Consider the following 26,136-nt stretch of genomic DNA (forward strand, 5'->3'; position numbering starts at 1 on the left):
CTATACACATTTAGAGCCTTGCCTATAATCATCCCGTTAACAAGGATTAAACATCAGCAGGGTGAGCTCTCTTTCATATGGAACAAAAAGCGACCTAGGATATAGCGATCCATACCAACGGGATCCTCATTACTTGGAGGTTTAGGAGTCCCAAACAAAGGCAGCAAAACGGATGGGTGTAAGGGATGGAAGGATGTGAAACAGCAGGCTACGTCCATTCCACTATCTAAGATTCCCTTTGTCGGCAACAGGGTAAATGACTGAAGGGGGTGGGTGTATACTGCCCTCAGCAGTATGCGATTCACAAAACTGGGTTAAGGGGCTGAAGTTAGAGTAGATTTAGCTGGGGCTAGGACCCCTCCCCCTTCAAAAGTGATAATCCAGAAGACACCCTGGGTATGGCGAAGAATGATTTAAACAGGTAAAGAAATCAACCACTCACCTTACCTGACATATATGCAGAGGCAAGAACTTTGATATTTGTAGAATGTAAGGGGAGGTTCAATAAAGTGGAAGAAGAAAATTTCAGATATGTCCAGCTCCCACACTGGATTTCACATAGAGCAGTCATCCAGACTGGTAAAAGGAACCCGGGAGGCTTATAATTAACGATGAGATGGGTCAATAATGGGAAGTATCTCCAAATCATATAAACTGACGAATAGGGTGATCCCAGAGGACAAATTAACATACATGGAAAGATGGTAACAGGGACTTTCGATAGATATTGCAGCAGAATCTTGGGCAAACATATGGGAAAGGGGACATGGCTCCTCCAAATCCACATCCATAAAAAAGGACAAATGAAATATATCAATGGTACATTACACCTTTGACCATCAATAGGATACATCTCAATTCTCCCCCTCACGGCTGGAGAGATTTTGGGGCCATAGGAGATTTGGGCCACATGTGGTGCTCATGCCCAAGGGTTCAAACGTATTGGAAAGAAATACTGGGACACAAAGGAACGAGTATACCCAATCCATGGATTTTAAGATGGTGGTCCTTGGGGACGTAGCTGAGGGGAAACTATACTATGCAAGCGGCTGCACCAGAGTTGACTACACATTTACTTAAGGCAGTGCGCTAATCTTGGCCCAAAATGGCCCCAAATGGGAAGACAAGAACGTGCCCTTATTATGGCGCAATGGGGTGTGAAAATCTGAGGTGTGTTGGCCATGCAAAAGAAAACAGACATGATGAGCAATAAATTTGCATTATACTTAAATAAGGTCACCTCTTCTGGAACTATAGAAGAGACAGAAGTAATGTATCACAGACCCCCATTTTTTCAAATAAATTTTATTAGCCTTTTTAAACAGGTAAAATTGACACAAAGTCGTGCCCCCCTCCACAGTCCCTCCCCCACCCCTCCTTCCCGTAAATCCCTCCCTCCCTCCCCTGATCCATGAGCTGTCCTTGCTTGGTTCCGTGGCATCTAAACAGGACGCTACTGCTGTGATGTTTTTGTTGGCCTTCTCCCCTGGGAGGGTCGAAGTGTTACTCCCGCTCTGCAAGCCCCTTTCAGATCAGTCTCATCTTGCGACTCAATGATTCCCAGAAGTTCCATGGCTTTAGGTCATCAGGCCTGGCGAGCTCCACCTTTTAGATAAGTCAGAAGGTTGGACCAGTCAGAAATGAACCTCAAGTGTACAGAGACACCCATTATCGAAGAATGTCTTTATTGTAAAGAAGGGGTAACGTAAGTGGAGACCAATGAATTGGTGGATTTGGGTAGGAAACGTAGGTCAACTAGCTAGCGCAAGAATGGTGATGTCCCCGAGAGAATTTGACTCTTACTTTACTCTACGTTTTGTTGTGTGTACAAGATAACTTCTATCTGGCCCTGCAGGAGCAAACATGGTTTGAATAATCGGTCACACATTTTATGAGTGCAATAGTACATTGGCTTGGGAATTGTTTGGTATGTATTACTAAAAATTACAAATAAAGCTTTTTTAAAACATTGCTTTTCTTAATACAACTCGCAGAGTATGGTGCATTAAGCGTGTTAGTACATCAAGTCAGTTCTCTGTAGTTCTTTCCCCCGCATCTCCCACATTCAGTCTTATCAATTCCACTTAAACGTCAGGCAATTATGCAAGTACATTAATTCTGCCAACAAACTGACAGTTCTCAGGTAATTAATATAAGAATACACACTGCTGTTTTTACAAGCCATTCTGCTTGGATGATATTGGTTACAAACCTTACGCTTTCTGTCACACCATTGATCTGCTTCCAATCCGTTAGCGGTTTCCTCAAATAGTTTAATGGTTCCCAAATGTCTCTTTGGTGGATGCTCATGGGTAAAGTATGACCATATTGTGTCTCGTACATTTCCCACATGGAGAGTCTATGTAGCCACACCTCAACTTTGGGGAAGAAAGTGAATTTTGACAACAGTGATAATAGCCCTGGATCAGACTCAAATCATGTAGATCTATATAGATACTTAGATGAATTTTGGGAACCATTTTTAGCCCACATTTGAATCTTATGATTGATCAGTCTCTATATCCAAAGTTGTGTCAATATGTCATTATTTACTTGAGATTTAAGAAGGGTAAAAGTCTAGGGCAGCTCATGGGCTGATATACCTGTTCTACTCGCAATTCAAAATATTTGGTCAAGTAGTTCTGGTACATTCGCAAGATTGGGCTTGGGGTGAAAAAAATTCCATCAGACACTCTGGTGTGTTTCAGGGAAGGTACAAGTACGAGAGAGCAGGCACATTTTATATTTCATTGTATCCAATGCATTAAATATGAAAAGGAAAAAGCTACATTTGGCATTCATGGACCGGAGCACTGCCTTCGACAAGCCATGGAGGGGTCTCATGGATATGCATTACACAGTAGCTCTGATATATTGGTCTTTATACACATGGATAACGTTTTGGTACCAATGGCCATTGCACTCCTTGGTTTCCGGTAGAGGCTGGAATCAGGAAAAGTTGTATATTTGCCCCCTACTCTTTGCATTGTACATTAATGCCGTAACAGATTGTTTGACTAGGTTTAATGTGGATGTGCCCCATTTTGGGCATAAACCCACCCCAGTACTGTTCTGCTGTCAAGAAAGCCCCTTTCATTACAGTGTCTTATTGACACATACACTGAGTTTATGCATGTACTAGATCGGGGTATTAATGCTACTAGAACGGCAGTGATGGCATGTGGCCTAGATCGTACCACAAAAAAGTCTAAATCACCATCTTTTGGTCTGATAAAAAAAGCAGATGAATGTGGACGATTCTTAGGATTTGGGCACACCCTTTCCCTCCGGTCTTACTGTCAATCTTCACGAACAGAAATAAGCGTCAAGGATGCTGCAGGCTATAGAGAGCATAAGCCAATTACGATCTTGCTAAGAATATACAAGGCTAAGCCAAAAGCAATTGCAATTTATGATGCCAGAACTTGGGGCCATTGTAGTGGTACTCCTTTACATGTACTGTAATTATTTTTCAAAGGCATCAAATGCCAACCCCTTGGCTGCACCTAATTTTGCTGTCAATTAGGAAATGAAATATGCCCTTCCTTGTATGGCTATGTTTAACAGCCTGGTTTAAATGAAAAGGCTGTTTTAACCAAGCAAAAATGGATTCAGAATTTGGGTGGAGAAAGTAATTTTTTGTTAATACCTTGATTAGCTCATATAAAACAAGGTCTGTATAATGGCAATGCTTACCCTTATTTTGATAATACAACTGGGATCACTGTGCAATGTTACTTTTAAGCATGGTTGGCGGTTGAGAATAAGTATGGACAGAGAATTGTGTGAACATATGAAACTGCACAATAGACTGCACGCTATTCTCTAAACCAATATATTCCCATTTGTCATGGCGTAAGCTTAATAAAGACCGAGCATCACATCACTAGAGCAAGTTTTAATTTCTGTGAAGGGGTCATGGACAACATCTTCACATTATAATTGTCTAATATGTAATTCACCAAAGAAAGATGTCTTGCATTTCTTTTCTTCTGCCCTGCATATGCTGAAACCCTTACTCTCGTTTTAACTCCCCTACTTCGAGCACAAATATTCACTCTGTGTAGACCGACGTTTTTCATTCATGGCCACACCCCTAATAGAATGGTCTTTGTTCGTTTTTTCTGCACAGTTTTTAAAAGATTTTTTTTGTTGCAGTGATTACAAGTAAATAATCGCATCTGAAACAATGTGAAAAAGTAGGAAATTAATTGTAGGAGTGATTATTATAATTGTCTTGGGCCCATCTGCTAGTGCCTGTGCATTTATATGTTTTTATTTGCATACATGTGGTAATGATGCATTTAATGATCATGGTTTATATTTTATATCACAAGATGCGTTAAGTGTATGCAATATGTATCATTTGTTATTGTTTGCAAAGTCATTTCTGTATCTCGTCATTGTATGGTTTAATGGAACTTTTATACCCATCAAGTAATTTCACTGGATTCGTATCTAGCCAACTCGACTGTCAAGCATATAGAAGTAAAATTTGCTGTTATTTGACGCATGCTAACACACCAAGGACATTTATTGTCCTCCATTGATTGTTATCACAATCACTCAAAAGCTGGAAGCCCCGAGCAGTGGCAGAGATCACTGGCATGCAGGACAAGTGGGTACAACCCATAACATATTACTTATACATTTGCACCAACAAAACAAAATAAAACTGGTTCTGGGAAGCAGACTCTAGCCTACCTTCAGTGTGACATCTGAAAGCTCTCCAGCTTCATAGAAGTGTAGAAGCGAATTGTGAAAGTCTTTCCATGCTTCATTCGCCTCAAAGATGAAGGGCCCATCTGCTTCGCCATCACTGCTTAAAGACTTGTCTTGCTGGAAATGTCTTTTCCCTTTAGTAGGCTGTGCCTTTGGTTTTTCTGGGGCCAAGGATTGTGAAGCCATTGGAATTATTCCCCCTTGAGAAATACTTCCAAGCACGAAGTCAAACATGGGGGGGCATTCTCACCATCAACTAATGTATTAATGGTCTAGCATGTCAGTGTATGTTCCTGTGTATAAAAAGATAAAGGAATAATTAGACTTCCACCTGAAGTAAATACAAGATCTACCAAAATGAACTAGAATGCTCTTCTTTGGGTAGAAGAAACACAAACTTGGAAAGTACAATGCATTTGTTACACATCAGTGCAGCAATAAAGAGAGGCTGCTTCTAAACACCAAACTGCTGGCACTAAACATCACGTTGGTCAATTAAGTTGTTCTGTGATTTGACCACATATTAAAAGTTACACAAATCACCTAAGAAACAATATACAAGACTATTTCAGAGATCTTCCAAACAAGGTGTGGTGGGTTTTGTAGATGGTCACCTTCATTCAAGCATTTTGTGGTTACAGGGACTCTTCATGGTGGTGGTGGTGGTGCTGGTAGTAGGTGGGATCTCCACACACCAGAAGGAAGGCAAAGATGAAAATCCAGATAAACCCTACAGCAGCTATGATTTGTTGGCTTATCTGAAAACCCTGCATGGAGATTTGGATAAGCAATGTATTACTCTAGGGTTGGTTGAAATTCACAAATGAGGCAAAGGGACGGTCAAATTTCCTGAAAACTTAAGTACACAGTGCTAGCTCAAATAACTGACATCACTTCTGGTATCCAACATTTATCCAACCGAAAAGGAGTCTCACTCATTTTAAATGGTCTCCTTTTGGATCCAGATAACGGGCACTACAATATACTAGACAGGTTCCCTTTATAGCTCACTCAATCACCACAGTCCCAAAGAAGTCTGCCCAGTTTCAAGAACTGTCTTGTGGAGAGAAAAAAAACAAGCATGGTTGTACTGTGTCCAGCAGAGCAAAGGAAAAAGTGGAAAAATGAAATTGAGGTTGTTGACTCTAGACCTAGTACCAGGATGTAAAGTTACAGAAAAATGACTGTTCAAGTTAACTATTTCAGCAGTTAATTTTCTGACAAATATGACAGTGAACAGTTCAGAACAAATTCCTATAGACAAGACCTGTGAAACCAGAGTTATTAGCCTTCTTTGTGGAAGCAAGAGCACATCCATCGCCAGTGCATACAGAATTGGAACTCCCTAATTTACGATCAGTAGAAGCCTTGACCTCTTGGTTCCCACTATCTGCAAGCAAAGAAAACCTATGCAAAAAATAAATGGTTTGACACAAAGCTTGTCCTCAAGAAGAGAAAAAACTGGTATTAGAATGTGTTGGGTAGAAAACCTACTTGAAGAAACTGATGTGTTTAAGACGCCAGAGAGGAAAAGCCTCCACCACAAAAAAGCTTCCTCTACAGCTGAATCTCAGAAGGTGCAAACACGTTTGCGCAAGTTTTCAATATCTGCAGAACTGCCTTCCTCCAGAATAAAAAAAAACTATGTCCCTTCTTTGAGAAGTCAAATTGCTATTTGTATGCGTTTAGAATGCACTAAAATGCTGGGCTGGACTGAAAGTTTTGCAGTAGTAAAACAATCAGCAAGCGACCACGACCTCCTGAAAATAGAAATGTCTATACACTTGTTTAATGAAGATAAAAGAAGGATGGGACGAGTAGAATTTGCAGGGGGATTAAATAGAGTGAGAATAAAACACAAGGAAATACCAGTTGTGACTAAGCAATATGCAGCCCATGTAAAGGAAAATCCCCAGGCAGTGGAGTACCAATGGCTGTTGAAGGATTATGAAATGGGGGAAAAAGCCATTTAACCAGGGGAAGGTGGAAAGAAAACCATGCATATGACCAACAGGTAAGTAGTCAGAAGGAAACAATATAGATCAGAGATCAGATGCCTTTAGAAAGAAGATAGCGAGACTTGGAAAGGGAAAAAAAAATAATAAAATCAGAAAGTGCAAGCAAGCGTATAAAAATTGGATGAAAGCCACCAAGGTGGAAAGAGTTCAAGCGGATGCGGAGGAAATGCTAGTGGCGATAATGCTCGAAGCTTACGGGAAATAATGGAGGTGATGATTTTCAAGCAGCGTTTTCAGTAAATCAGGTATCAGAAGCCACCTGGATTGAATATTATGCAGAAGTATTTAAAAAGAAAGGAAAACCGGGCTCTGACATTGATAAGGTGAGAATAGACATGGAACCCTGGAGCATAAAATGTGATCAATTAGACATGGAGCTGCTCATTCAAAAACTCAGCACTTCAAGAGCAGCCGTACCAGATGGCATTTCTAATATGGAAATAAAAACAATGAAAAATGGGGTGAAATGATTTTCCTGTTATTTTCCTAAATTGTACGAACTAAAACATTTCCGCTATCATGGAAAGAAGGTATAATTATCCCAATTTACAAAAAGGGTGATCGGGGACCCTCACAACTACCGCCCTATTGCCCTCCTAGACTCAATAGGCAAATTATTTGCCATGTTACTTTTGAGGGACCTAAAGAGGTGGGAGCATATGGCAGGTATCCTGGATCCACGGCAAACAGCTTTTTTGCTAGTAGTAGGAACTGCGCTGAATATCTTTATATTAAGCCTGCTAAAGCAGAGCGTTGTAGACACCAAGACCCAAATCTATCTCGGGTTTATCGACCTGGAGCAGGCTTTTGACGTGGTATGCCGTGGTAAATTATGGAAAAAGCTAGAAGCATGGGGTTGCCCGAAGGATCTTATTGAGACAATGCAAGCCTTATACACAGACACTTCAATCCGGATCCGTTTAATGACAAGATCTGCTATCAGCCAAGATAAATACATACCGCGGTATAAAGCAAGGCTGTGTCCTGGCACCCTTTGTCTGTCCTCTACATGATAGATATGAGAGAGTTACAAAATAAAATACAAGCATTCCCCCTGAAAATAAATGAAGACCCCATTCCCTGGATATTATACGCGGACGATCTGGTCTTTATTGACCAGACGCCTATCGGTCTGCAAAGACGTCTAAACACCTTCCAGGGCTTCCTAGAAGCAAATCAAATGAAGGGAAATGTTAAACAATCCAAAATCCTGATCATGAAGACAGCCCGTGGTCATAAGAGGAAGGGAGAGCCCCATGCATGGTTTCTGGATAAGCAAAAGCTGGAAATTGTGAATACTATACTATACCTAGGAGTTCAAATTAACAAGAATATAAATGAGTCGGGCCATTACCAGCTTATTAAGGAGAAACTCACTAAGCTGACAATTCAAGCCAGAGCCGTCTACAACCGGTATGGTACTTACTCTATGATCCCCATATTGACTTTCTATAAGAAAAATTTGGTGGCAGTCCTTACTTATGGAGCAGAAATTATGGAGGAAATCTGCAAAGGTTTTTTTTGGCAAATGGTTTTGAGGCTCCCTAATTCATTACCAAGGTATATGATTAGAGTTGAATTAAGATTACAGTTTCCGACGTCAACAGTGATGTGGAAAACTATATCCCTGTACCAGAAGCATATAATGGATCTACCACCAATACCATATAACATCGTCAATAATCCACAGGTGAACAACGATAAATATCTACACCACTGTAAAAAGAGATGCAGTGAATTCCTGGAAAGTAATTATATTAGAGGAAATGTTAAAGACTGATCCTCTAAAAGTGAAAAAGAAATTGCAAGGAAATGATTGGCAGTATTCCCTAGAGGAAAGAAAAAAAAAGAAAATGGATGCAAGCTAGGCATTATCATTTGGGAATGTAAGAAGCTAAATGAACCTTTGAAGTACCAAACAAAATTCCCATCAGCATACTATCGGATCTGCTTATAAGAAGTAAGCTGAACATGCTTCATACGGCAGAGGTTAGACTTATGAGAATGCAGATTGAGAAAAAAAAAGACTCTACATTATTGTCTTGGTCACAGTAACGGCATCTAGAGAGTATAAAACATCTAATGATATTCTGTCCTGCATTGAACAGGACTCGAAGAAAACTGCTCGGCACTTACGTGCAGCGTTATCAATCAATGTCGAATGAGATGTGGTGGGAGGGAATAATGTCAGCAGAGAATTTTGGCATAACAATAGCTGGGATGAAACTATTGGAAGAAGTAATCTGGATTAAGGATTCAAAGAAGGGAAACTGCGTGGAGTAGCACGATTAAGGAATGAACTGAATGTTTTAAATATTGGATGAAATAATATTAAAGGTTTACAATGTTTGAACCAATAAAACATGAATAAAAAGAAAATAATGCACTATGAAGCACATGCACTGTTCTCTGGTTTAAGACATACTACTGCACTAAACAAATTCCTTGATTCAATGAATTCATGTTGTGTGTAATGTTTATTACATTTTGTCATTAAATAAATTTGGATTGGTTTGCTATACAAAATAAAGTACCGTGTGGGGAGAAAGAAATTGAAAAAAGGATTCTTTGTCCCGATTAGGTTCACGTAAGAAATGATGAGATATTCATGCCCATAAGTGTTTGATCGGGCAAGGTCACCTACCCCATTGATTTTGATTGTGGCGTTAGTGTTCTCCTTATAGAGAGTAGGTATGTCTATATAAGGAAACCTACCTCTATATAAGGGGATACAACTATGGGTGACCCATCTGGTTATTACTTGCAAGAAAACTAATTAATCACCTTTTGTCTCCACCATCAGCGAAAAGGTGACAAGTGATTATTCCCTCACAATGATCGCTCTTGGTAGAGGAAGGAAGTCCTAGAGGGAAATATTTAAGGTTTGCATTTGAAATCCATACTGAAAGTGTTTATCCAATTATTCTGTGTCTTAAAATGTTTTCTGAACCAAAGCCTAAACGTAGGAGTCGAATGTGTTCAATCATCAAGTACCCCTGGCATAGAACCTTTAACAATGGAAGAAGCCCGGAGAGATGGGCCACTCTTAACACCAGTAAAAAAAGCTTGCCTTACACTTAAAAAACTGCACCAACCTTAGTAGGTAAGTCTTTCTGAATTTATGAACCCTTGGTCATTGAAACATAATTGACAAACAGTGCCCTGTTGATTTGAGAGGTGGGGGTCATTGCCTCTCATTTTGCCCCACACATCTGCGACTCAGTTTTGAACAGTAATAGACACCAGGCGCATGGTTAAAACAGAGTTGGTACTAACAAAAAAAAAACTAAAAATCTTGTCCACTCTTAACACCACTTGGTTCGAGCAATTCTTCTTGCCAATCAAGCATTCAACTGACATCCCATTTTCAAAATGGGTCCACATTTCAAGGAACACAGTGATTTGCATCAAGTGAAAATGGTACCTGCTCCTCAGACATCAAATTCAGTGCAGATGAACAGGTACTGACTCTTTCATCCATTCTGAGGCCATTTGCACCTTGGTAGCTGGAGATATGGTAGCTAATATTTTCCTTTCCTTTACCAACAGATATGTTTGTGCTCATTACACCAAATAGTAACAGGGTGGGACACGTTGGGAGTTTCCTCCCCAGAATTTCATTAACAAAGCTAAAGTACTTAATTAACTCAGTAATAAGGTTTTTGGTACACTCATGTAGGATTGCGAGTTTCTCCAGCAGTGTAAGTGGCCTGCACGCAGTTTCCATGAGTTCTGGTGTATTGAACCAAATGTCTTAGATGGAAATATTGCAGGCTGTCATTTTCAGTCAATCCATATTGCTCCTTGGACTGTGAATAATTTTATTAGCCCCCCCCCAAACATATCACATTGTGTTAATTCCCCCGTTTTCTCCATCTTAGAAGGTTTTTCCATGCTCTTGGTGGAGTAAAACTGAGGTTCCAAAACATAGGAGTCGGGTGGAGGGAGGGAGTAAGGAAATCGAGTAAGTTCACAATGGTCTAGTAGTGGGGCCCAAATATGCAACATCATATCTGTGATGCACTGGCACAAGCGCGCTTGTGGGGTGATCAGACTTGGGCACACGCAACTTATTTCAAGGAGGTACCCATTACTACAGAGTCCATCCATGCTGAAGTCTCTGCACATGTAGTGTGGAGGGTGGAGGACCCTTCCCTAGTGATTCGTAGTTTTACTAAGTGGAGCAAGCACCTCCTCTTTACTTTTAGGGGCCTGTAGGAGCAAGGCCACAACACAGGTTCTCTTCCAGCCCAGATGAAGGCAGCAGATAGTTTTTGTAGAAGATGGAGAAAGTACTGCTTGGGGATATGTTGACTGGCAGTGTCGGAAGTCAGTAATTTTGTCAAGTTGTACATTTTCAGTTTCTATCCTTCCTAGGCACTCGATCGAAAGATTGCCCCATTTTGCCAGGTCCGTGTAGATGTTATTAGTTTTCAGCATAATGTGGATTTTTGAATATTTCATATTTTTAGTTACCTGGTGAAAAAGGAGTTACATCTTTGAGGGTGTGACTGGTTTGTTGGCAACACTTATGAATGTCTGCATATTACTTTTAAAATCCTACCCCTTGCCAAAGTGCTCCAATTCCACTATTAAGGGTGGCATGTACTCTAAATGGTTCCCGAGTGTAAGCAATTCGCCATCGAAGAAGAGGCAGATTTTATGCTCCAAGTCCGCAAACATCATTCTCTTCACTGCATTGTTTTTGCAAGATGCTCTATATAGAATGCGAACAATAAGGATAATAGGAGGAAACCTTGTTTTTTACCTTTTAAGTATACAGGTTATAAAAGGTGTAAATGTATTAGAAGCCTGGCTGTAGGATGAGCAGGAAATTGTGACCAAAGCATATAGCTCTTAATGTGTTGAATTGAAAAGACAAGTTTACACGATAAAAAGCTTTATCGTCATCTAAGACAAGAGGACTGCTTGAGTCTTTATTTTTTATTATTTGTGGTTTTTAAAACCTTTACAAAAGACTTTTCGTATAAATTTAATTTCCACGTAATATACAAAACACACACAAGTATATAATTTAAAAAGGAAATAGCTAGTCGTTGATAAAACCGTGTGTTCAGCCAAGTCCTGATCATAAAATAACAGCTATGTGACCAATAATCAACTTCTATCGAATAATATTTACGACAGGACAACAATCAATTTAAAAAGAAAAATAAGAAAATAAGATCTAAGAAGCTAGATAATCATCGAAAATAATCCATCGATAGCTAGCAACAGTAGTCTTCTCAGATAATACATCTCAAATTTAGTTTTTCAATTTTTGCAAACGTGCATTAAGTTATTTTGCATAGTAATATTTACCCAATTAGTGTTTGAGGATAATACCCCTCTAATCGGATTTGTTAAATTTACACAAATCAATACACAAAAGGCAAGGTGTGCTTAAAATAAAACACACTGCATTTTTTCATAAACAGCTGTCAGACACCTATATATATCCTCATGCATTACATCTTTACAACACTACCCGTTAGCATGTCAATATCCTCATGCTTTAAATCTTTCAAAACTACCAGTTGGCATGTCTATATCCTCATGTCTACGAGTGGAGAAATCATTGTTTGTAGAGATCAAATTGCAGTTCCAAGTAGCTAAGAAAATTAGTGAAGGCATAAATTCAAGGTTTATGGATGCCTATCATCATTCTAATCCACAGATGTTTCAAACAATCTTCAAATAAAGGATTAACAAACTTCTTAAATAGTTCAGCGTGTTGTCCCTTAAAATGAATACATTCTAAGACTAGATGTTTAGAAATTTGGAAATCTACATTAAGTCTGGATTCTGGCATCCGTCACATTATACCAATTCGAAACCCGTTCACAGGTATGCAGTTGATTCTATTTGAATCTTAAGTACCCCACACAACATTGCTCAGAAATGAAATATAAGAAGCATGCGAGGACCGGTTCGTTGGTTATTTGGCGTACTCCGTATATGTTTTATAGTGTGCGGGTAGTTCGATAGTAGAAATCCAATCTTTTTCATATAATCTCTTTTTAACATAAGCAGAGCAAAGTAATAAGTCTGCATGCGAGACCTCCAAGTCTATCAGTAAAGCATTCATCTGATTTGAGTAGGAGCTACGAGATTTACATGAATTATTGGATACCATGGACTTCAGTTCAGTACAAAAATAATTTTTTACAGGTTCTAAGATTTTTGCATTGATGCATAAAGATCTCCATTTGTGACGACTGGCTAAAGAGATCAACCCAAATTCATGTCGAATTACTGTGTTGGGGATAGACAATGCCAAGCATACTGCTGTTTTCAGAAGCCGTCCTTGTAGCATGTTCAGACATACATGAATATCACATAAGCACATGTCTGTGCAAAACAAAATAACTGGTTCCACTTTTGTGGTGAGAAATTCTATTAAAAGCAATAAAGAATATTTGCAGAATTTAAATATCACCTTCATTTACGAAAGTAGCGGGCAAGCCTTTTCATTAAGAATATCTGACTAATGTTTGAAAGATGAGCAATTGCTCAAGGTATACCCAAGAGAAATCTGTTTGATTGGTATTTCATTTATTTTCCATCTAAAAGGTTTCAATTTATTTCCAGCTGTGAAAATAAACAGTTTTTTCTGCATTTGGGCTGAGATTATGTGCGTCCTCAAAATTTGCAAAAGCGTGCAGTTTATTTTGCAGACCATATGGCGTAAAATCGAAGAGGATGATATCATTGGCAAATGGGAGCCAATGTAACCGCATAGTCCCCAAACGAACCGCATAAGAATCCGAAGCAGGCCATAGCATATCCAAATCACTTATATAGAGGTTAAAGAAGGTCGCTGCTAATGTGCAGCCCTGTTTCAAACCAACAAACGTGGGAATGTTAACAGTAGTTGCCCCTTCTTTGGTAATCATTATCCGATAGGACGTGCTCGTATGAAGTTTTAGGATCCATAGCATGAGTTCTCTAGGAAACCCAAAACAGCCAATTTCCGCCATAAAGTGTTTCTGATAACTGTGTCAAATGCCGCTGTCAAATCTATGGAGGCCATATAGACCGGAGAGAAGCCCGCATTTTTGGTGTTTGCTAAAAGATGTGAAATGACAGTTGCATTGAGAGAAGTACCCATTCCTTTTTCGAAATCCAAGCTGAGATTTAGAAAAGATGTCATGCCCAATGATATGTTTTTCCAGTTGAAAAAGTAATACAATCAAAAATACCTTAGCAGCAGCGTCAGTTAACGCTGTTGGGCAATAATTCTCAGGTCGCATCTGACAGCCCTTTTTATAGACGGGTACGATGATAGCGTTCGCCCAAGACTCTGGCATGGTAAAGGTTGCCAAGATGAGGTCATATTTTATTTTTAGTATGCCAGCCCAAAGAGCAGGGACGGATTTAAAACACAAAAGGTGAATGCCATCTGGACCGGCAGCTCTCGATGGATCGAGTTTTCCTATAACCCATACTATACCTGGAATTGAAAACTGCAATGATGGTAAGCGGGCATCAACTGGAATGGAATAGCATATATCCTTAAATTTTAATGGCAAGTTAAACTTGTTTTTTATATGGTCAGCCAAGAAATACAAGATTCTCGCATAATCTTTTGAGGCTTAGATTGCTTCAGAAGCTTCCAGATATCTTTGGAATTTGGACACATAATAAATCTTAGCATTCTAATGTTTCGTTGATTATGGGCATCAATTCGGAGCCATTTGAGTGTATTCTTATACACCTGGAGTATAGACTTCTTTTTGTCCAAATGTACAGACGGCAAATTAGACTGCTGTGTTAATTTTCTCAATTCCCTATTTTTCGAGCATTTCAAAATTTTGATCTTTAGATCATACGAATGTTGGTGTGATGCTACATTTTTTATTTCCGTCGAATGGATCCCCTTAATTATATTAGCAATAAGTCTAGTAGTCACAGCTTCATAATGGATCATAGAAGTTAGTTCTAGATTGATAATATGCTCAAGATCGAGTCGTTGGGAAACCATTTTTGAAAGTTTACTACACAGGGATTGATTCCAGCACAAAGACAGATTCGTTCTGTCCGTCCTCAAGTCCTAGTTGAGGATTCCATGGTAACAATGGAACAGTGTGAGTCAAATTCAGTTGTATAACTGCATGGTCACTACCATCCATCGGTTGGATGATGATATTAGAGACTAAATGCTGACTAGATTTTGAGACCCAAAAGAAATCCATCAAACTGCAACCACCCCTTTTCCATGCATATGAAGCACCATCCTTTTCAAAAAAGCACAAAAACTAAGTCCCAATTGAAAAAGAAGGAAACCCATCGAGATCCTCTATAAAACATGATATCTGTGTACAAATTGCACGCACCGTGGTCTAAAACTGGTATTAAAATTGCAACAGGAATTGAAATCCCCCCCAATTATATCTCATGAAGAGTGGGAATCGATAGCATTTTGCAATATGGAGTCCAATTCATTAAATATCATATCTTGTGAGACTTTAGAGGAGTTTCAATAGATGTTTATCAAAAGAATAGACCACAGGGGATTATTATGAAACTTCAATGAGATTACTATCAGATAGTCTGAACAAAAGGTTTGTTCAGCAATACATGATAAAGAATTGTTAACGCCAATTGCCAAGCCAGCTGAAGGGCGACCAGAAACCCCTGGGTAGCATTTACACAAAACATTTCATAACCAGCAAGTGTGAAATCAGTTAATTTCATGGTCTCCTGGATAAAAACTACATCTGGTCTGGCAGAGAAAGGAAGACAAGCAAAATAACCAACCAAGTGCTTGTGACCACATGAGTTCCAGGAAAAAAAGGAAAGCTTAGAGCGCAAGTTAGGCTATGTTGATTTGGAATCCGATTACATGGATGTAATAGTTTTTATAAGAGTCTCCACCAAGGACCAGTCTTTAATAGATCCTGCCATAGATAAGAAATTTGCAATGTTAGAATTCGGTCCTTGGTCAGCACCGATGCCTGATTTCTTGTGATCGTTCTCTCTCTCTATTTCCGGTTCCTGCAAAGTAAAAATTCCAGAGCATCAGATTCGGTTTCAAACTGATGCAATTCATATGCTAGATCAAAAAGATCAGACCTGTGAAAACAATAACTTAACATTCTGTAATTAGTCTCCCGTGGCAATGAAATCCAATCGAAGTCTTTCGATAGCAAATTACGTAAGGCAGGGACTGGACGAATAACCTCCAGAATTTGTAACCGATTCATACGAGTCTTTCCAAGGTATCACGACAGCCTACCATCCAATAATATTGTTAGAAATAGGGGGAGTTTTCAAACTGTGTTCAACATCCTTGGAAGAGTTCTCTAATACTGAGTTACTTTGTCTGTCAAACTCGGAATACTTTTTAAAAAAAATTATTGGTTTTTACAACAAATAAGTATCAAACACACCCGACAGTTTTGGTTTCACGCTTCTCAGCATACATTTACATATCTTTATTACTGTCATCCCCTCTTCATTCTAGCTTTTTCCACTACTCCTCCAAATGTCATGTCATGTCTCTGGGGGCTCTTCCCCTTCACTGCTCTCGGACGCATCGTGTTCGCTTGGGCTGGTTTGGGTGGAACCCGACAAAGTGGCCACCAGTTGTCTCCATGCTATCAGTGGTCCCACTTAGTTTTCCTCCCCTCTGCTGGCTGCTTCATACCATAGCACTGTTTCGGCACCAGCCCATTTCAAGAGATCATGCCACCATACCTCTGTTCTGGGTCTGTGGCATGTTTTCCAACACATAGCAATTCTACTTTTAGCCAGAATGTAGGCCAGGTCATTGAGTTCGCACACGTTTCAAGTTGCGTGGTTTGGTGAATCCCCCCCACCATGCATGCCCACACAGATTCAAATGGTATACCTCAAAGTTCGGCAAGTTTATGCCCCCTCCATCATACGTGTTCTGCAATTTCCATAGGGCAATTCTGTTTCTGGTGTTGTGCCAAATAAAATCTCTGCATAAACTCTGAAGTTTAATAAAAAAGCGTCAGGACAACATGTGTGGGATGTTTATGAAAAAGTGTAGTAGCCTGGGCAAGACCATGGCTAGGGGAAGCTTCGTCCAAAACCCCATGCTGTTTTCAATGTTTTCTACTGCTTTTTCCGTATTATATTTGTGATCGTCTCCTATCGTGCGATATATGTTGATCCCCAGGTATCTAAACGTTCTAGTCTCCCAGGCTATCTGCAAGACTGGTAAGTTTTCCTGTGGGAATCCTTTGCATCTTCCTAAGGGAAACATGCACAATATTTTGGGGTTAACCGCTATGCCGGTGAGTGTCGTGTAACGCTCCATCACCTCCAAGATATATTGCAGGTTTTCCTCCGGGTACCGCGCAAACTCGGAACACTTGAAGGATTGGATTGACTTGGGCTGGAGCCTCCTGAGACCCGACTCAGAATATTGAGTTCAAGTTATAAATAGAAATAGAGCCATTTTGAAGAACATGCCTTAATGAGGATAGTATTAAAGAATGTGAGTCAGTTTGTAAGGAGCAGTCCTGCATCTTAGAACTAGAAACATTAGCCAAAACGTTTAAAGATTGTGAATTCGATTGTGGAAGGTGTTCCTGCGTGGAGGAACTTGAAGCTTTTGCTTGAGTCTTCTTAACTAGTGTAGTTCAATTAAGTGTACAACTCTTCGCATATTGTTGAACGCCTGGCATTCCCTAAATAAACCAGCATGGTCTGCATCCAACAGGAGTGGCATAAATCACTCAAGCCTATTCGCTAAAACATTGGTGTAAATGTTTGCGTCCAAGTTAACTAGTGGTATTGGGTGATAGGAACCACAATCCTTATAGTCTTTCCCATTTTGGCAGTAGGATTATTTTTGATTCCCCTCCATCATTGTTGTGATCGAGCATATTTCAATAAATAAGCTGAAACGGTTTGATCAGTAACAAGGTCAATAGGATTCGGTAAGCTTTATAGAAATCCACTGTGAAGCCATTCCTGTCTGGAGCCTTATGTGCCGGAAGTGTCTTAATAACGTTACCCAGTTCCTTGTCGCAAATGAGTGCTTCTAGTTTAAACGACTGCTCCGTAGTTATGGAATCAAGCTGAGATTCATTCATGCAATCTGCATGGTGTAGTAGGTTCAGCTGTGAATGGTTTCATAGAATGATCTGAAAGCCTTGATTTTGCCGTGAACTGTTTCGCAGTTGGTGGGATTTCTAAAATGTCCTGATGTCTTTCGGTATTAATATGGTTGCTAAGATTTTACTGGCTTTGTTAGAGGGTAGTAGAATTTTCATTTTGTTTCGAGCAAGTGTAATCTGCCTTCTTACCATTAACATTTAATTGACCCCCTTACTGCACTCAACTTGTCCAAGTTGTAGCAGGTGGGACTTTCCAGGCAAGTTTTCTAGTGCCTTCACTTTCGCAGTCAATCTCGTCCCTCCATCCACTCTAAGAAGAGGGCTCATGTCCAAGCCTGCATTTCTGGGGCCACCAATAACACGGATGACATTTTCAAAATATGCAAGGAATTTGCCAATCCTTCTGCAGTCTCCTCTCCCCCTGCCCCTACTTCCCTCCAATGGCCTCTGCACATCACTGTCCTTCCACTTCTCCATCAAAAATCTGGACATCCTGTACTCACTCCTCTTCTCTTCGCCCGACCCCCACCTCTGCTCATGCCTCCCTTAGCCCCCACCCCTCTTCCCCCTGTCCATTCTCTCCTCCTCCTCTCCCATTGCATCGGACGAGGTCCCTAGAGTAGTCCGCTCTATGAAAGTCTCCTTCAAACAGGTGCTGCCCTGCTCGTCCAGAACTATCAAGGACACCATCTCCTCTCGCACCCGCCTTGGCTGACTTCTGTAACCATTCCTTTGTCATTGGCTCTTTCCCACAATCACTCAAGCACCCCCTTCTGCACACTCTCCTAAAAAAGCAGTCTGTGGACCCTTCCTGCCTGGCTATCGCCCCATCTCCATCACGCCTTTCCTGGGCCTACTCCTGGATAAGTTGGTGATCCCCCTAACTGACCCACCACAGCGAATCTGCTGGGTGTCTCCACAGCCACCAGTCTGGATTCAGAGCATCCAGAGGCACGGAAACTGCTCAACAACCGTTAAGACCTGCTCTCAAATCTGGATTCTAACTCTCCCTCGGTTCTGATGCTTCTCGATCTTTCCTCTGCTTTTGACATACCCTTGGCATCACGGACCGGACACTGGCTTGGCGGACCTCCTTGCTTTCAAACTGACTTTCCTCTCGGCCACCTCACACTCTACCTGCAGTGTCCCTCAGAGCTCTATCCCATCACTGTGGCTCTTCAAGATCTACTTTGCCTCTCTGGCTCACTTGATCTCCACCTTCTCTCCTCAATTCTAGTATTCTGCTGATGACACAGCTCTCCTTTAAGCTTCCCTCCTGTACCTCCTCCTCTCCCTCTCTCATACCCGACTGCATGACTACTATCCAGGCATGGTGATCTGCTAACGATCTCTGCCTTAATGCCAGTAAGGCAGAGATCCTCTGCACTGGGACACCTGCTCCCTTCCACTCTCTGGCCGCCCTCCTTGGGCCCCCTCCCCTCACTCTCTTGTGAGGCAAAAAACCTTGGGGTCATCTTCAACTCCTCTCTCTCCCCTTCTCCCCTCACATCACAGACCTTGCCAAGATGTCTAACATTGAGCTCCAACTCCTCAGAGGCATTCTCCCATTCCTCACCTTTCCCCAGAAACTCAATGTCTCCAGAGCTCTGGTGCTCAATAGGCTGAACTACTGCAACAGCCTCTTCCTCAATCTGCCTCTTTCCTCCCTGCGCCCTCTTCCAGAATAGGGCTGCAAGACTTATCCTTGGCCTCTAGCCCAGGAACTGCATCTCTCCAGCACTAGAATCTCTCCACTGGCTCCCAGTGGCTGCAAGGATTAAATGCAAGACTCTCTGCACCATTCACAGCGCATTCTAGGGCCTGGGACCCTGCTACATCCAACATTTCTCCCTAAATATCTCCCAGCTAGAGTCCTTCAGTCCTCAAGCTCCAAATCTCTGCAGATCAGACATTTCTCCAAACAGAGAGTGGGGATAGATCACTTTCTTCAGCAGGATCCTCCTTCTGAAACAGTCTTCCTGCCCCCTTCGACTTGAGCCAGATCTCCTTAAGTTCCGGACATTTGTCAAGACCTTTCTTTTCTCCTCCTCTTTCCCTCTCCCCCTCCCTTGCTAATGTCCCACTGCCAAAGTGACTGGCGCCTGGTCCCCTATGTGCCTTACAGTGGCCCGGCCCTCCTTGTCCAGTCTTCCCCAGTACCCCTTAACCAGAACTTGCACTTGGGCACCAGTCCCTGACTAGACTAAACCTAGTTCCCCAGTCTTTGCACTAGGTGCCATCTTGAGCTCCTTTTAGCACTTGCCCTGCCCCTGGGGGCCCATCCCTCCTGCACTTCTCCCCTCCCCCCCTTGCCCCTACCCTAGCCCTTCTGCCCCCTCGTCCCTGTACTTCTCGTCACTGCACTTACATGGTCTGGATGTCACAAGGCCTAGCAGGACCATTTACTTTCTTCCCTACCCCCACCTCTTTTTTTGTCTTGTGGCGCCTTGAAACACGTGTATAGACGCCATATGAATGTTCAATAAATGCTTCCTCCATCACTTTGTGAATGTTATTGCTACATCTCATCCTGGAAATTACAGAATCAGGAATAACCACTTTAAAAAGGTATCCAAATAATTAGCCTCAGCAGTATCTTGTGGATGGTTTTCACTGAAGAACGTGTTAAATTGCTCCCCTAATTCTCCTCTCATGATGGGCTGTTTCAAGATCCCTGCATTAAAAGGCCATGTGTGGGCTCCAGTCTTATCCTCTGGAGCCAAATGGTGGCAGTTACTTAGGTGTGACCAGATCGGAGGCCCGGGAAGTTGTAACCCAGATCTCCATACTCGCTCTGTATCCTGTTGCAGCTCTGCCGGTCCTTTAACACTGTCATTCTGTCTAGTTGCTCTGTCCTGGTAGTCACGCTGCCATCTTGTGAGGGAGGGAGGCCGGCGGTCAGGCATTAGGCACTCCCCTCCCATGCCCGCCCCCACCTATTCAAGGAGAGGTGGCAGGGGGCCCAGAGCTGGTCCACAGTTTTGGCTCACTTATCACTGGCTCTCAGTAGGTTTAATGAGGTTGGCATAATTAGCACCTTCATCCCTGGCTGTTCAACCAATACCTGGCACTTCTTGCCCACCGCATTGCTGCGCTCTGCCCCAACTTCCAGTGCTATCCGGATGACACTCCGCTCATTTTCAGGCTACCCTCAACCACCTCTTCTCCCTCGCTCATCTCTGACCGTCTGTCCGCCATCCAGGAGGGTGTGCCGCCAATGAGCTCTGCCTTAATGCCAGTAAGAGCGAGATTCTCCTCATCAGCACACACACTCCCTCCTTTACTGTCACTTTCTGGCCGGCCTCTCTTGGCCCATTTCCTGCTCCCACCTGTGAGGCTAAAAAAGCCTCTCTTCGACTCCACACTCCTTCTCTCCCCACATCGCCGACATCTCTAAGAAGTCACACTACAAGCTGCACCTCCTCAGAGGTATTCTTCCTTTCCTCTCCTTCCCCCAGAAACTCACTGTCTCCAGAGCTTCGGTTCTCTCTACACTGGACTACTGCAACAGCCTCTTTCTAAATGTACCTGCTTCTACTCTCTGCCATCTGCAACTCATCCAGAACAGGACTGCGAGATTTGTCCTTGGCCTCAAGCCCAGGGATCGCATCTCTCCAGGACTGAAATCTCTGTACTGGCTCCCAGTGGCTGTGAGGATTAAGTTCAAAACCCTTTGCATTGTCCACACGGCCTTCTGGGGCCTGGGGCCTCAATACCTTCAACTCTCTCTTCCTAAATGTCTTCCTTCTCGAGCTCTTCGCTCATCCACTTCCAACTCCCTCAGGGTCAGTCTTCTCCAAGCAACGAGTTGGTGGTAGATCTCTTTCTTCAGCTGGGGCCTCCCTCTGGAACAGCCACCCTGCCTCACTGAAACTTGAGGAGAATCATCTTTGGTTCCGGAAGCACCTCAAAACCTTTCTCTTAGCTTCTGCTTTTTCTCCTCCTCTCCCCTGCTGAATTCCTAGCTGAAACTGCACTGGTTACCTGGCCACCCTCTGATCTCTGGCCCAGGTCCCCTCCCCCGCCAGTCGCACACCTGCACTGCCTTCCTGGCAACCCCCGCACTTGGGGACTGTTTCTGTATTGCTACAGTCCTACCAGCACTTGACGCCGGATGTCTGCACTTGCCACCAGCTGGCCGTACTTTTACTTACTATTTTTTATTCTATTATCCCATGTACTGCACTAACCCCTCCCCATTCTCCCCTACACTTTCCCCTTTTCCCCTTCCCATGCACCCGGCCTAGTAGGATCTTTGTCTCGGTCTTCCCTCTGGTCCCCCTACCTTGCCTCGTCGTGCCTTGAAACACTTGTGTATAGGCGCGTTATAAATGCAATATCAGATCATAACTCAAGGTTGAAGTATCAAATGAGATCACATGCAAAGTGCAAAATTACTTGTTAGGCCAGTTGAGATAGAGTGATTAAGTCAAGCATCAGTCATGGCCAGGGGCCTAAAATGAAGAATCCGAAAATCCCAGAGACTTTGTGGCCATGGAGAAATGCATGCAAGTTCCGAAATTGGCAGTGTAGCATCAAACAGTGAGATGCTCATTCCACTTGAATGTGCCCTTTGAGGGATGTAGGGTTCACCATACCGGATCATGCTAGGGATCTGGGCTAGTTGCAGATGGGACTGGTAGTCAACAAGATATTTGAGACATGCAAATTCCAAGAAATCCAGCCATTAAATGCCGATTACCAAGGACAGAACAAAAAGTTGCCAAACCTGAAAGAGACCTAAATGGTGAGCGGGTCCATGAGAGGAGCATGTGGCTGAAAGCAGATTATAGTAAAACGAGGAAGCAGGACAGCAAGATGCAGAGACTGAAGGGACAGAGCATCGCAAAGCCCTGATAACAGGAGGCTTGAACAAGGTAACAGATGACATTTGGGGATGAATCGATGAGGTTATCCAGTGTGAAGTGGGGCCCAGGTGGTCAAGTGGGTCCACTAATGAGAGGCAGCTCAGAAGAAGCAAAGTGAAAGCAACCAAGTGCAAAGTAACAACAAATCAGTGAAACACACATTCAGGAGATTGAGTACAATCCCTCAATAGAACCCAAGTGAGAAAACCAGACAAAAGATTCACACAAAGGGAATACCAACTTGGGAGCTACTGTGTTAAGCCTTACAATATTTTTGTTTAACCTTTAGAAACAATTTTCTTTTCCAGTATCTTTTTGTGACTGTCACAGAAGTGACCAGGCATAATTTTCTAGCATCTACATTGTTTAACAGCTGGCAATGCAAAACATGATATTCCATAATTTCCAAGATTTTGTAGTTCTACTGATATTTTGGTACATTGTGCAAGTGGGAGACTGGTTTCATTGCTGTGCCCTGAGGATTTAGCCACAATGTTATTATGTAAAGCAGGCAATAAGAGCCCCCAGACCAATGTACCAGTGATGACATTCTCACAGCAAATCTGGGATGCCAAATACATGTTTTCAACATCAGTTCCCCAGAATGCTTTGGATGAAGTTTGAAAGCACGGATAAGTAACATGAATGTCAAGTGCAGAATGGCACGATTCATTGTACAATATACAGAATGTGGCATGGGGCAAATTGATCCGAGACGCGCAACTAGATCAATCTGAGGTGAGATGTATACCACCCGATTGTTGCCGTATCCGTCTCGCATAGACGACATCTAGGATTTGTTTCTGACCTCTAACCACTAGGAGATGATCCACGTAGTAACGCTTCAGTACATGATTGCCAGTTACTTTTCTCTGACTATTTAACAGTCACTGTGCCCACAATCAATGCTGTGATTCCTGCTTGTGTAACACGAGCCAACAGGACCCTCTAACCACAATTTGTTCTCGTCCTGATGAAGCTCTACACAACAGCAGCTAAATAACATAGCTAGAAATGGCAGGAGCACAGTCGTGTTGACTTTGACTTCCTGTCCAAGTGTCTAACTTATACACTTAAGAATTGTGTAACTAAGCACACCCTAATGTATTTGTACATTTGTTCCCATGTTATCCATCACAGATTGAAGTGTATGTGTATGTTTTGTATCGTGATCCAAGGTATTTGTCTTGGGTGAGCATTAATGTATCATGAGTAAATTGAGGAGTGTCCTGAAAATTTGTTTTAAGTTGGTCACAATTTATGTTGTGTATTAAATCTTATGAAAAAGAAATAAAGAAGTCTCTGGCGTGTAAACTAGCAGAAGTGTATACATTGGGTTCATTGACGCTGTTCATTTGTTTTTGCTAAGTGTTAACCGACCTGGGTAGAACAGGGCTGTAACCAGGAGCCCATGATTGTTTAATAGTTTCTCCATGAAGGGCATTATGGACAAGCTGTACGGATTAATGCGCTATGATAGTAGAGCATGGAAATCCTCATTGTGGTTTCCAAGCAATAAGAAAGAGGGCTAGAGTGGATCTTGCAAACTACTGGCTACTAGCACTTCTCGATGTGCCCAGCGAAATGTTTGCCAACATGCTACACAGAGATCCTTGTAAAGGATTAAAAAGCTTATTTAATTACAATCTGTATTTCGTAGTACTCATAGCAATAATCATAACATAGCCATAACATCTTAATACTAAAAAAAAAAAAAAAAAAAAAAACCGTGTTAAATGTGCTTTGATGAAGAATGAACAACAGCTCTGTTGTGTTCATGGACTTCAGTCCTGAGTTTAACAGGGTCAATAAAGAGTTACTTTGAACAAAGATTTTTGATTGGGGTATAATATTGTTGAACATACTCATTAAACTCTATAGTGGTACTATCGTGCCTGTTACACTGGATAACAACTGTCACTTTACTCACAAGATTAACCTGAACTGCTCAAACATAAAAAGAAATACTGAGCCCAGACAGAAGACAACGCCACTTTAAAATGGTCTCAAATGCATGGAAATGGTGCTCCATCCCCTTCACTGCAGATCTACAATATGCAGGCAAGGGCTGCAGCAGTCTATGGGGCTAATATTCGGGGATACAGGAAATGTAACAGATTGCAGGTAGTGAACAATTGTTTTTTAAAGGCAAAATGTATATCTAGTAGCACCTCCAATATGACCAACATATAGAGCTAGCTCAAACCAATTTATCAGCCAACCATGTACAGGGTGCGACTTTTGACCTCACATAATCTGTCGAAATACAGAAAAGCCCCAACAAATCTTCATCTCAGAACAGAGGAATGGATATTCCTTTGTGTAGGCACGTTAGGGCAGAATTAAACTCCATGGAACTAACACCTATGGAGTGATACTGCATCCATTAATGCCCACACCAAGAAATTAGTCCATGATGTGTTCTCAATAAAGAAGACCAAAGCAGAAAGCTACTTTAGATGTTCAGCGCAATCCTGAAAATATCAAAGTTGTAAAACAGGCCAGAAAGATACCTCTGTAACATCAACCCATCATTTGCACACACTCTTTACATAAGACACAGATCCGGCACATTACCTTTGAGTAAACAATTATACAGATTCGGAACATGTCAGAATCAGAGCACTGTCCAGTCTACTCTGAAGAGAAAGAAAATGTTCAACACTTTCTCTTTTTGTGCCCTTATGAGCCATTTGAACACTGTTTTGTTAAAACATATCAGACATCTATCCGACGCATTAGCTTTGTCTAAATTACGACAGATGAACCGACTGCATTAGCCTTCTCCAAATATATCCACCATTATAAATATCCAACACTCAAATTGCATGATACAACATAAGAAAAACATGGAGTATGTATATTTCCGTGATTCACTATGTATTGGAAACCAGGTTTTATGAAGACTAGTCGGATTTAAAATCACATGCAAACTTTATACCAGAAATATGCATTTTATGGTATGATCTGTAGGTATTGAAAATAATGAATTCATCACTGTAACTTAATACTTTTGATCTGCTGTGTATACTATATGTTTTTATATTTTGCTATAACGAGTAATCTGAAATAAATATTTAAGAAGAGAATAAATGCATATAAAACCAAGGTAATACATTTTGAAAGAAAAAAGAAAAGTCCCTGCAACCTCTAGCCATAGAATAATCATAGCTGGAATGGGTTTCATCTCATTAAGCACCGTTGTTCATATAAATAAAAGGGTCTTCTACTTAAAAATATTTAAGGTGAATGATAATCCCATATTTGCACGGATGGCTAAGGTAATGGCTAGTAAGAACTAAGGCGCATTCAATGCTTATTGCACCCATATGGTCGACTTTAATAATACTGACATGATGGATTTGACTTCTGTGTATTAAGAAATCTGATACGAAAGGAAGGATTTGGGATTTTAGCCAAAACTTGAATGCCGCA

At 41.6% G+C, this 26,136-nt stretch overlaps 1 protein-coding gene across 2 annotated transcripts in view; it reads right to left on the minus strand.

The window, feature by feature from the left end:
• The window catches only part of KLHL8 (kelch like family member 8), a 789,397-nt gene that overhangs the window by 557,236 nt on the left and 206,025 nt on the right, over window positions 1–26,136 (minus strand). For both annotated transcript variants that reach the window (XM_069630444.1, XM_069630445.1), the window contains one exon: window positions 4,705–5,015. In XM_069630444.1, coding sequence (XP_069486545.1) covers window positions 4,705–4,956 — 252 coding nt within the window. In that variant the 5' untranslated portion in view covers window positions 4,957–5,015. The remainder of the gene's footprint in view (window positions 1–4,704; window positions 5,016–26,136) is intronic.

Source organism: Ambystoma mexicanum, chromosome 6q (assembly GCF_040938575.1).
Source record: "Ambystoma mexicanum isolate Mex_15411 chromosome 6q, UKY_AmexF1_1, whole genome shotgun sequence".
NCBI classification, from domain to species: Eukaryota; Metazoa; Chordata; class Amphibia; order Caudata; family Ambystomatidae; genus Ambystoma; species Ambystoma mexicanum.